Source organism: Bos taurus, chromosome 4 (genome assembly GCF_002263795.3).
Source record: "Bos taurus isolate L1 Dominette 01449 registration number 42190680 breed Hereford chromosome 4, ARS-UCD2.0, whole genome shotgun sequence".
In the NCBI taxonomy this organism is placed as follows: domain Eukaryota; kingdom Metazoa; phylum Chordata; class Mammalia; order Artiodactyla; family Bovidae; genus Bos; species Bos taurus.
Genome location: NC_037331.1, coordinates 9,764,530 through 9,777,152, shown reverse-complemented (window position 1 = coordinate 9,777,152; position 12,623 = coordinate 9,764,530). Strand labels below are relative to the sequence as shown.

The 12,623-nt window shown below is 42.7% G+C and overlaps 1 protein-coding gene across 2 annotated transcripts; it reads right to left on the bottom strand.

Moving 5' to 3' along the window:
• Nucleotides 1-502: 502 nt before the first annotated feature.
• On the bottom strand, nucleotides 503-12,623 carry GATAD1 (GATA zinc finger domain containing 1). Of its 2 annotated transcripts, NM_001081623.2 has the most exon segments (5): nucleotides 5,190-5,477; nucleotides 7,433-7,616; nucleotides 9,293-9,352; nucleotides 11,342-11,467; nucleotides 12,224-12,623. In NM_001081623.2, coding segments are annotated over 5 exon segments (819 nt in total). In that variant the 5' UTR covers nucleotides 12,482-12,623; the 3' UTR covers nucleotides 5,190-5,286.

The window sequence follows — 12,623 nt, the reverse complement described above, 5'->3', positions numbered from 1 at the left end:
AAAAGAAATTTACCAAAATAATACATGTACAGTTATTTTTTTAAAAAGGCCAGGAATTCTAAATAGTTGTAATGAAAAACAGCAGTTGTTTGCTTTATCCTTCACTGTCTCCGTAACTGTATCAGGATTTACAGAGCCACGTACGAAGGTAAGAACCTACTGCAGAAGTGTTACCTCACACAACGACTGGAGCCCGCTCAACAGCCTGTGTAAGGCTCCTGCTTCTGTGTCCGGGCTGGGCTCTAACATCACCAGGGCAGGCAGCCTGGAGGAAGATGGGCGTGGAAGGAGAGCAAGGACAAATTGGAGCCTGCATTCGTCTCTCAGCCCCTCGGCGACGGGGCTGGGAACACGGTCTGCGGGCCACATCGGCGCAGACCTTCCATTATAGGGTGAGAGACACAGATCTACACTGGGAGTGATAGGAGCCACTGGTGTTTGCTAAGGAGGCAAATGAAAATTCAATCTTAATTCTAAAAGATACTACACAAGTATCCACCAATTTATAAACAAATGGTCAGTTTATTCACTGGTTTAAAAATATTTCATTTAATAAATATCTTATTTTGTATTCATTTTATTGATCAGTCATTCTTTGAGTATCCTAATATCTATAACATATTGATGACGAATCTGTCAACCAAATCACGAGTACTACAACACTAGTGTGTTCTACTTACACCATTTTGGGGTGGAAAACCCTTATTTACATGAAACAAATGAATGAGATAAATTCAAAGTAAATATATTGGGAAAAATACATTTTAATCCACAACTCTGAATACTAGCATTTAGTTATTTACAATGGTATTTACAATCAATTTTACAACAACTTTTGTGAAAAGAGATTATAACATACAGCTATGTATCTACAATATACAAATCATAACTTTCGTCCAACTAATAAACCATAACTGTGTATAAAAATGGTAACAGTTAAAACTGCTACAATTCAAAATCACTGTAATTAAATTAGATTCTGGTAAATTTTCCTGGGGTTGGGAAATAATGGTCAGCTCAGAAGAGGAGAGGAGGCAAGTACATGTAAGCCCCACTTTCTCCCACTTTGAAGCTGTTGCTCCCTGACGCAGCTGACCTGCCCTTGAAGTAAAACCTGTCCCTGAATCCTGACTAGAATTCCTGTGCCTGACCTTCTAAATCTCAAACACTGTTTTAGGCCTGTTATGATGAATCCACAGCAGATGGCTTTAACTTTGGGGTGGACTTGTTTTCAGATACCGATGCTCAGTCGCTCAGTCGAGTCTGACTCTTTGCAACGTGTCTGACTCTTTGTAACATGTCCAACTCTTTGTGACCACATGGACTGCAGCACACCAGACCTCCCTGCTGCTGCTGCTAAGTCACTTCAGTTGTGTCCGACTCTGTGCGACTGCAGACGGCAGCCCACCAAGCTCCCCCGTCCTGGGATTTTCTAGGCAAGAGTACTAGAGTAGGGTGCCATTGCCTTCTCCACCAGACCTCCCTGTCCACCACCAAATCCCAGAGTTTACTCAAACTCATGTCCATTGAGTCGGTGATGCCATCCAACCATCTCATCCTCTGGAATCCCATTGTCTTCCCACCTTCAATCTTTCCCAGCATCAGGCTCTTTTCAAATGAGTCAGTTCTTTGCATCAAGTGGCCAAAGTATTGGAGTTTCAGCTTCAGCAATCAGTCCTTCCAATGAATACCCAGGACTGATCTCCTTTAGGACGGACTGGTTGGATCTCCCTGCAGTCCAAGGGACTCTCAAGAGTCTTCTCCAACACCACAGTTCAAAAGCATCAATTCTTCTGCGCTCAGCTTTCTTTATAGTCCAACTCTCACATCCATACATGACCACTGGAAAAACCATAGCTTTGACTAGATGGACCTTTGTTGGCAAAATAATGTCTATGTTTTTTAATATGCTGTCTAGGTTGCTCATAACTTTTATTCCAAGGAGCAAGTGTCTTTTAATTTCATGGCTGAGTCACCATCTGCAGTGATTTTGGAGCCCCCCAAAATAAAATCTGTCACTGTTTTTATTGGTTCCCCATCTATTTCCCATGAAGTGATAGGACCGGATACCATGATCTTAGTTTTCTGAATGTTGAGCTTTAAGCCAACTTTTTCACTCTCCTCTTTCATCAAGAGGCTCTTTACCTCTTCTTCACTTTCTGCCATAAGGGTGGTGGCATCTGCATATCTGAGGATATTGATATTTCTCCAGGCAATCTTGATTCCAGCTTGTGCTTCTTCCAGCCCAGCGTTTCTCATGATGTACTCTGCATATAAGTTAAATAAGCAGGGTGACAATAGACAGCCTTGACATACTCCTTTTCCTATTTGGAACCAGTATGTTGTTTCATGTCCAGTTCTAACTGTTGCTTCCTGACCTGCATATAGGTTTCTCAAGAGGCAGGTCAGGTGGTCTGGTATTTCCATCTCTAGAAGAATTTTCCAGTTTGTTGTGATCCACACAGTCAAAGGCCTTGGCAGAGTCAATACAGCGTAAGTAGATGTTTTTCTGGAACTCTCTTGCTTTTTTGATGATCCAGCAGATGTTGGTAATTTGATCTCTGGTTCCTCCACCTTTTCTAAATCCAGCTTGAACATGTGGAAGTTCACGGTTCATGTACTGTTGAAGCTAGGCTTGGAGAATTTTGAGCATTACTTTGCTAGTATGTGAGATGAGTGCAATTGCACGGTAGTTTGAGTATTCTTTGGCATTTCCTTTTATTGGGTTTGGAATGAAAACTGACCTTTTCCAGCCCTGTGGCCACTGCTGAGTTTTCCAAATTTACTGATCATGGTCGAGGGTTCTGACAAAACGTGGTCCACTGGAGAAGGGAATGGCAAACCACTTCAGTATTCTTGCCTTGAAAACCTCACGAACAGAATGAAAAGGCAAAAAGATAGGACACTGAAAGATGAACTCCCTGGGTTGGTTGGTGCCCAATATGCTACTGGAGATCAGTGGAGAAATAACTCCAGAAAGAATGAAGAGACGGAGCCAAAGCAAAACACCACGCAGCTGTGGATATGACTGGTGACAGAAGCAAGGTCCGATGCTGTAAATAGCAATACTGCATAGGAACCTGGAATGTTAGGTCCATGAATCAAGGCAAATTGGAAGTGGTCAAACAGGGATGGCAAGAGTGAACATCGAAATTTTAGGAATGTCAGCAAACTAAAATGGACTGGAAATGGTGAATTTAACTCAGATGATCATTATGTCTACTACTGTGGGCAAGAATCCCTTAGAAGAAATGGAGTAGCCATCATAGTCAACAAGAGTCTGAAATGCAGTACTTGGATGCAATCTCAAAAACGACAGAATGATCTCTGTTCGTTTCCAAAGCAAACCATTCAATATCACAGTAATCCAAGTCTATGCCCCAACCAATAATGCTGAAGAAGCTGAAGTTGAACAGTTCTATGAAGACCTACAAGACCTTCTAGAACTAACACCCAAAAGACATCCTTTTCATTATAGGAGATTGGAATGCAAAAGCAGGAAGTCAAGAAATACCTGGAGTTAATGGGCAAATTTGGCCTTGAAGTACAGAATGAAGCAGGGCAAAGGCTAACAGAGTTTTGCCAAGAGAACGCACTGGTCATAGCAAACAGCCTCTTCCAACAACACAAAAGAAGACTCTACACATGGACATCACCAGATGGTCAATACTGAAAAATCAGACTGATTACGTTCTTTGCAGCCAAAGATGGAGCAGCTCTATACAGTCAGCAAAAACAAGACCAGGAGCTGCTCAGATCATGAACTCCTTAATACCAAATTCAGATTTAAATTGAAGAAACTAGGGAAAACTGCTAGACTATTCAGGTATGACGTAAATCAAACACCTTACAACTATATAGTGAAAGTGACAAATAGATTCAAGGGATTAGATCTGATAGAGTGCCTGAAGAACTATGGACAGAGGTTCGTGACATTGTACATGAGAAAGGGATCAAGACCATCCTCAAGAAAAAGAAATGCAAAATAAAAAAAATTTAAAAAAAAAAGAAATGCAAAAAGGCATAATGGCTGTCTGAGGAGGCCTTACAAACAGCTATGAAAAGAAGAGAAGTGAAAGGCAAAGGAGAAAAGGAAAGATAAACCCATTTGAATGCAGAGTTCCAAAGAATAGCAAGGAGAGATAAGAAAGCCTTCCTCAGTGACCAATGCAAAGAAATAGAGGAAAACAATAGAATGGGAAAGACTAGAGATCTCTTCAAGAAAATCAGAGATACCAAGGGAAATTTTCATGCAAAGATGGGCACAATAAAGGACAGAAATGGTATGGACCAAACAGAAGCAGAAGATATCAAGAAGAGGTGGCAAGAATACACAGAAGAGCTATACAAAAAAGATCTTCACGACTCAGATAATTATGATGGTGTTATCACTCACCTAGAGCCAGACATCCTGGAATGTGAAGTCAAATGAGCCTTAGGAAACATCACTATGAACAAAGCTAGTGGAGGTGATGGGATTCCAGTTGAGCTATTTCAAATCCTAAAAGATATCAATGCTAATGACCTGTTAATCATTTTTATGGCTGCCCAATGTTAGTCCTCGGTGCGGTCAAGAAACTACTGCTCTGGGGTGCCTACACAGCATATTTCCTGTGTGTTCAGTGAAGCTAACTGTCCACAATATAAGGCTAACATTTTGATGAAGCCTCATTCCGACTGAGAAGGTAGGTCAGAGCAGTGAAGAGCAGCTCTATTAAAATCAACCAAATGATTCTGAATTTCTCCCTACTACAGAAGAATTAGAGGAAAGTTTTTAAATGCCTGGGCTAATAAAAATCATCCACCAGTCACTTTCCTTAATAAAGCAGTCAACAGTTTGTTAATATATTTTCTAGATAATAAAATAAAGCTTTTTTAAGAGATACTGTGAGAGATATTGTGGATCACAGCTATATTTTACTTGATTTAGCCCTTGGTTAGAAATTTATATCTAAATTAATATTTTATTCTTATAGAAAAATACAATCTATTTTATGAGTTTCTAGAAATAAATTAAGGAGAAAAATAGACACTACCTGTTCCTAATAGTCTCCCTGGAAATGACAGTATTTGCCTGGGAGGATATACACACTTAATGTGTATGTAATACTTCATTTCAAAATATATTTAATTCTTTTCTACCTAATTTTCTAAGTGACTAGTAATAAACAAGCTAGTGATTACTTTAGTCATTTTTCCATCCAAGAATTTCATTAAAGAAACATGTGGCATGTCTTACAGTGGTACAGATACAAGGGAACTGGAAATCCAGGTTTACTTTTTAAACTATAAATGGTTGGCAACTGTTTCCTTTATAGTTATTGCAGGAGTAGGTCCAACATGAGTCCATATATAGCCCTTCTCTGGTCTGGTGGGAACTGTGGGAAATGGTGATGAACGTGACTTGAAATATTCAGAAGGTGCATGACAGACAAATTCCAAGTATTCCATCTTCCTTGGAAGATCCTCCTCTGGTCCTGGAAGGGAGCCACCATTTACATTTTTGAAGATATGTATCATTTTCATAAAAATTAAAATTCCTAAACACTACGAGAAACTGGTCTGGTGCTAACCTGACATTAGTCCTTGAAATATATATTATTTTGAAGTTATTGCCTATCATTTTTTTCTGCTTTTAACTGCTTAAGGAAGATAGCATTCTCTCCAAAATATAACTCAATATAGAAAGGATTCTAAAAGTGATATTTAGCCTTATATAATGTCTACTATATGTCTGCTGCTGCTGCTAAGTCACCTGAGTCGTGTCCGACTCTGTGTGACCCCATAGACGGCAGCCCACCAGGCTCCCCCGTCCCTGGGATTCTCCAGGCAAGAATACTGGAGTGGATTGCCATTTCCTTCTCCAATGCATGAAAGTGAAAAGTGAAAGTGAAGTCTCTCAGTCATGTCAGACTCTCAGCGACCCCATGGGCTGTAGCTCACCAGGTTCCTCCATCCATGGGATTTTCCAGGCAGGAGTACTGGAGTGGGGTGCCATTTCCTTCTCTGCTACTATACGTCAACACTGATCTAAATACTTGACAGATACATCAATGCTTTGAATCCTCGCAGCAACCCTCTGAGTTTGGTACTATGATTATTCCCATTTTACATGAGGGAAAGAGAGATGGAGGAAACTACCTGAGATCACACAGCTAGTAAGTGGCGGTCCTATGAACCCAGACAGTCTAGTTCCAGAGTCTGGGCTCTGAAACTTTATGATATATGGTCTCCTTCAGAACATTAGGAAGAGGAGGTGAGAGAGAAGCCCAAGAGGTGGTTCAGGCACATTGCTGCCTCTGCTGACAATCGGATCTGATGGGACAGGTATATAAAAGTTCATTCTTCTATGTACTTACAAGCAGAAGACTTGGCCATGTGTCATTACTTGACACGCAGGTGAGAATAACAGTGATACTTTATTTGTCCTTCCATTCTCTCGGAAAAATACCTTTTGTGTTTTTTCTTAGAATGAAAAAGTAATGTATGCTCATTGCAGAAAGGCTGAAAAGTTTGGGGATAATTTTAAAACTCTAAACACTTTCAAAATTCTATTTATCAACAACTTCTTCTTGTGAGTCTATATCAAGAATCAATTCTTTGGTCAGCCTTGAAATCAATGAGTACAGTGGCTACCATTTCAACCACCAACAACAATATAACAGGTTACAAATGGTCCAGGATGACGTGTGTGATACGTAGAGGAACACATGTTGAGAATGTGTAAGATGTTGAAACATAACCATGACAGTTCCTCTACAAATTATTTTTAAGTAACTTTTTGTATGTTACCTAAATAATATAGTTCTTGAGCAATAAATTCTTTTAATAGAGTTTAACCCTGGGTCACCCAGAAAAATCTTATCCACACAGCTTTTTAGTAGGTGCATGCTGCCCCATAACTCAAAATAATTGATAGCCTCAAACCCCAGCTTTATAAAATTTCATATTTTCTGTAAAATTATCTTTTTTGTACTTATGCTTCTTTGTTATGGACTGAATTGTATGCCCCCAAATTCATATGTTGAATCCTAATCCCTAATGTGGTAACATGTGGAGAGAGGGCATTTAGAGAGGTAATTAAGGGTAAATGAAGTTGTAAGGATGCAGCGCTCATCCTATAGAATTGGTGACCTTATAAGAAGAGGAAGAGATGCTAGGAGTGCACGCACACAGAGGAAAGCTCGTGTGAGGACACAACCAAAAAAGTGGCTGTCCACAAGCCAGGAAGAGAGCTCGCACCAGAAACCGACCCTGACAGCACCTCGATCCTGGACTTGCAGCCTCCAGAACTGTGAGACAGAAAAATTCTGTTGTTTAGCCCATTCAGTTTATTGTATTTTGTCATGGCGGCCCGAGCAGATGAATACAGTTTCCCGTAATAACGGAAAATAAACAGGTTCAAGAACCTGTCTGTCCCTGTCTAACTCACCCACGATGTAGGACGCAGGGTCGAACTGGTCCCTGGGGCTAGCGAGAGTGGGGATGAGCCACGTCAGCGCTGCACTCTTCTCACAGTACTGGTCCTGGACAAAACCTCTGATCTGAGCATAGTAGGGTTTTCCATCTTGTTCATCAATTACAGAAACAACATCTCCAATCTGGTAATAGACTCCCTGGGAGAAACAGAAGATAAGCCTATATTTAAAAAAACAGAACACCACTACAGGTGCAAACTGAGACTTCCTTAGTATGAAAAGTTTCCAAGCGGTCAACAGAAGGTCTCTGAGATGGTCTGATGCGTTGACATTTACACGGTTGTGACTGATGCCAATTCCAAAGCTGTTTCTTTTCTCTGTCTTTGGCTGTGCTGGGGTTTGGCTGCTGTGCACTCCTTACTGGGGCCTGTGGGCTTTCTCCAGCTGTGGTGCACAGGCTCTCTTGTTGCAGCCAAAGGGCTTCTTATGGTGGTGTGTGGCCTCAGCAGTTGCAGCACATGGGCTCTCTAACTGTGGCTCACTGGCTTAGCTGCCCCTAGGCGTATGGGGTCTTATTTCCCTGATCAGGGATCAAACCTGAGTCCCTTGCACTGGAAGGCAGATTCTCAATCAATGAACCCCCAGGGAAGTCCCTAAAGTTGTTTCAATTTTGAACGAAAAAAACTTCACATACACATGATGACTTGCAGCTGGAGAAAACATTTGTTTACAAAAATAATTTTATATCACAATAGTACAATCCCTACTTTTTTTTGCCAGAACCACTGCACTGGACAAAGTTAAGTGACTTGCTAAAAGCTCCCTAAGGCAGCACTGCAGCCGAGGCGCCTACACCAGCTCAGGAGTCTACCTCTGTACAGTCCTGAAAAGCAGTGCTTTTATCAAGACAACTTCACCTCTCCCCCTCACCATGGGCTTCCAGGAGCAGCCAGTCCCCACTACTGCCCTTCTCCTCTCACTTCTTGAAGGCATTTTTGAACCTCTGTGCCCACTCCCATCTCTGTGTCAGGCTCCATCCTCTATTTGTCCAAATCTCTCCTCTCCCTCCTTAGCCGTCAGTGTTGTCAGGTTGACTAGGATGGCTCGTTGCCCTGGCTCCACGCCACACATTTGGATTTTAAAAACAATTCCCATAATCTACATTAAAAAATAATTAAGATCCTCATATAGTATTTCCATAGGCAACTTCCTCTCCCCACTCAGCTCTGGATGTTACATAATAGCCATGTATGGCGGAAAAGAGCTTAGAAAGGAACAAAAAACACAGTTGCACCTTATAGAGAGTAGCGAAGACCTTTAGACTAACCCAATATTTTAGTACCACATTATGCCTTCCAGGCAGAGAAGGCAATGGCACCCCACTCCAGTACTCTTGCCTGGAAAATCCCAGGGATGGAGGAGCCTGGTAGGCTGCAGTCCATGGGGTTGCTAAGAGTAGGACACAACTGAGCGACTTCACTTTCACTTTTCACTTTCATGCATTGGAGAAGGAAATGGCAACCCACTCCAGTGTTCTTGCCTGGAGAATCCCAAGGACAGAGGAGCCTGGTGGGCTGCCGTCTATGGGGTCGCACAGAGTCGGACACGACTGAAGTGACTTAGCAGTAGCAGTATGCTTTCCAGGTGGCTCAGGGGTAAAGAATCCACCTGCATTGCCAGAGATGGAGGTTCAGTCCCGGGGTGGGACGACCCAGTAGAGGAGCAAATAGCAAACCACTCCAGTACTCTTGCCTCGGAAATCTCATGGGGAGAGCGTGGCAGGTTACAGTCGTCACAATAGAGTTGGATAAGTGACTAAACAACAACAAAAATACAATACATTCAAATCTTCCTTCAATAACTATGATGCTCACCTTGTAGAAGATTGATTCTGCAGTGATTATGGTGGAAACGGACTCAGGAGCTTTGATGGGCTATGAAAAAACAGAAGTAAAAATATTAGCACATTCATTGTATGTGTGTGGGTGTGTGTGTAGTGTGTATGTGTATGTGTGTGTGGTATGTATAGGCATTTTTCCAGCCACATATGAGTTCTGTAATCTGAGAAATACTAAAGTTGTTTGGTGACAAGAACTGCAGTGTTAAAAAAAATAAAAATCTTCTGAACATTGCAACAAAGCATGGTCTGAATATTTCTGCTGTTATTTCCGTTACCTTTAGCTTAAAAATTGCTGAGAATCAAAGGACAAGCTCCTGATTATGTGGCTGAGACCTAACAGAACCCTTCTCAGAGCTTTATTGCATGTAACAATCTAGTTTTAAAAAGTATCTGTGGCTTTAATGGCCTGAGCATGACAGAGGTGGAAATAACAAACAAGTCTCTTCAAAGACATTTTCCATCTCAACTTAACTATAGCTATGATAATATCATCAGAACTAGTTTTCTAACAAGTCTGAACCATGGCCAAAGGAGGCTTTCTTGGGAGTTGCTAGTAATTTGCCACCAATCATCATTGAAATTCCTTCTTAAGCTGTAATATACACTTTTATGCCACAACACAGTAACTAGGCCTTCCCAAATATGTCTTGATATCATCCTTGAAGAAAGCGGTTGCCACAGAAATCGATATTAAAATACTTTCAGAAAACATATTCCACCATACATAAGAGGAAAACTATAATCAAGTATTCACATATTTTGTCTAGTCAATAATCACATTTTAGAAAACAAATTTATTAAAATCCTAATAAATTAGAAGCAACAATGGCACCCCACTCCAGTACTCTTGCCTGGAAAATCCCATGAACAGAGGAGCCTGGAAGGCTGCAGTCCATGGGGTCGCTGAGGGTCAGACACGACTGAGCAACTTCACTTTCACCTTTCACTTTCATGCATTGGAGAAGGAAATGGCAACCCACTCCAGTGTTCTTGCCTGGAGAATCCCAGGGACAGGGGAGCCTGGTGGGCTGCCATCTATGGGGGCTGCACAGAGTCGGACACGACTGAAGCGACTTAGCAGCAGCAGCAAGGTCATATAAAAACACTTTTGGATATTGTCAAAATTACAGATCTTGGTGTCCTGGGTTCCCCCTCACCTTTGCTTAAATACTGGAGGGGTTTACATGACTTTCATTTTCAATCTGCATACGAGTCGGACACGACTGAAGTGACTTAGCACTCTCAAGAAAAAGAATCCACAATCTGCACAAGGATATAACGCAAGACCTCTCTGAGGTTTTTAAATGAATACACCCAGCTTCAGAAAATGCCTTTACTGGTGAGTGAAGCATTTCTGGTCTGAAAGCAGAGAACCATATTGAGGTTTAAAAAAAAACCAAAAAACAGTATCGAATGCTTTACCCAGTGTGTTTGACCACTGTCCCTTGTATTTACAAAATCAAAAGCTTTCAGTTACCCCAGCACAAACTTTTCAACGATCTACTTTCTTATAAAAGAAGAGATAAAGAAGATTTAGTAACACTTTTGATTCATATTCATCAAGTTGATCACTGTAAATCAGTAAGAAACATTTTTTGGGGGCCATATAACAAGCAAATACGGAACTGAATGAATTCCAGTGTTATTATTTACTTAAAGCTTTATGGAAAAGAAAAAAAATGCCATGCCCACACCAAGAACTGTAACTCCATCTCATCTTTTGCATAGAGAACCCAATAAAATGTGCTCAAGATTTAGGTTTCTTTTAGAATCATGTTTTATGTTCCCCAGGGGGGATAAAAAACTAAAACAAGGAAAAGAGGATATCGTTAACTTTATAAAACAGTAAGGCTCCTAAAAGAGCTCCTTCCCTTTCTGAAAGCCTGGATCAGTCCCCAGAAGGCTACAGAAGAGCTGCCAAGCGCAGAGTCCAAGTTCAGTGGTGAGAGATGAAGGCGGTGGTTGGTCACACTACACACAATGCCACAATTACAGTACAAGACACTGTCCACAATCATCTTACATTTTTTAATTTAAAAATATGTCTTCTCCCTTTCCCTTTAGTGGAAACTTTCTTTTCAGCAGCTGGAGCAGATTTGTATTTAGTGTTTCTGAGCCGAGCGGACCTCCTGTGAATTTCCTGCTTACTCTGTTACATAAACAAAGAACAAAAAAAAGAGAAATAAAAAGTGTAGAAAGGTTGCTGTCCTGATACAACCATCTTACAAGGATCCCAGAGTATGCACTTTAAACGAACATTTACAAATAAATTAAGAGTGCAACTTTTCTTTTCATGCTGGGTAATAATCAAACGAACTGGCTTAATTTAAAAAGGGAGAGCCACAGGCAAACATCTCCAGAGACTCCAAAAAACGTGTTAACTACTTGTAAAAGGGCAAAGGGCAGCAAGAGGAGTCCGTCTACGCCAAGGTAAGACCATTCATCGGTTGCGTTTATAACACAAAATTCCTTAAAAACTCAACTCTCCTAAGCCAGAGAATGGGTGTGGTATGCCACCTCCTGCCGTGTAACACTTATGTTACTACTGAAAATGACCTGATAATCTTAATAACATGACATTATGACAAAGAAAACTTTATTAACAGAGAAAGAGGCCCAGTAGCCGTGACCCTGTAGACATCTCTGTGTAAACGTACGTAAGTACCCTCAGATGTCCGGGTGCTACCAAAAGTATCACAGGGGAGGGATTTCTGAGGGGTTTTTCCTCTTCTTGCTTCTCTCGACTTTAAACTTCTCATGAGAAAAGGGGCTGAGAAGGGGTCAAACCAACGACGACCTTCCTGTCGCGGACGGGAGGGGGCGGCCCGGCCCAGTTTGCCGGGAGGGCGCCGCCCGCCCCGCGCCGCGTCGGCCTCCGCCCGCGGGAGGGGCCGCAGGGGCTCACCTGCTTGCCGCCCCCGCCCCCGTTGCTCTGCGGAGGGGCGGCCGAGGTGCTGGCGAAGGTCGCGGCGCCGAAGCCACCCCCTGTGCCGCCGCCGCCGCCCCCTGTGCCGCCGGCCGCCCCCGGGCAGGAGCCCCCGCCGCCTGCGCCGCCCCGGCCTGTGCAGTGGTGGCAGAGGATCTCCCCCTGCGGGCCCTTCTTCCACATGGAGGACGACGTGGTCTTGCAGACGCTGCAGGTGGGCTTCAGGCCCAGCGGCATGGTGGCCGGCTCGGGCGGCCCCCGCGGGCGCAGCGACACGGGAATGGCGACCGCCGACCTCGGCGGCCCGCGGGCCGGCCCGCCACTCCCACTGACAAAAGAGCGGCGCGGGCGCGGCGCCGAGCTGCCCAAGCCGGGACGG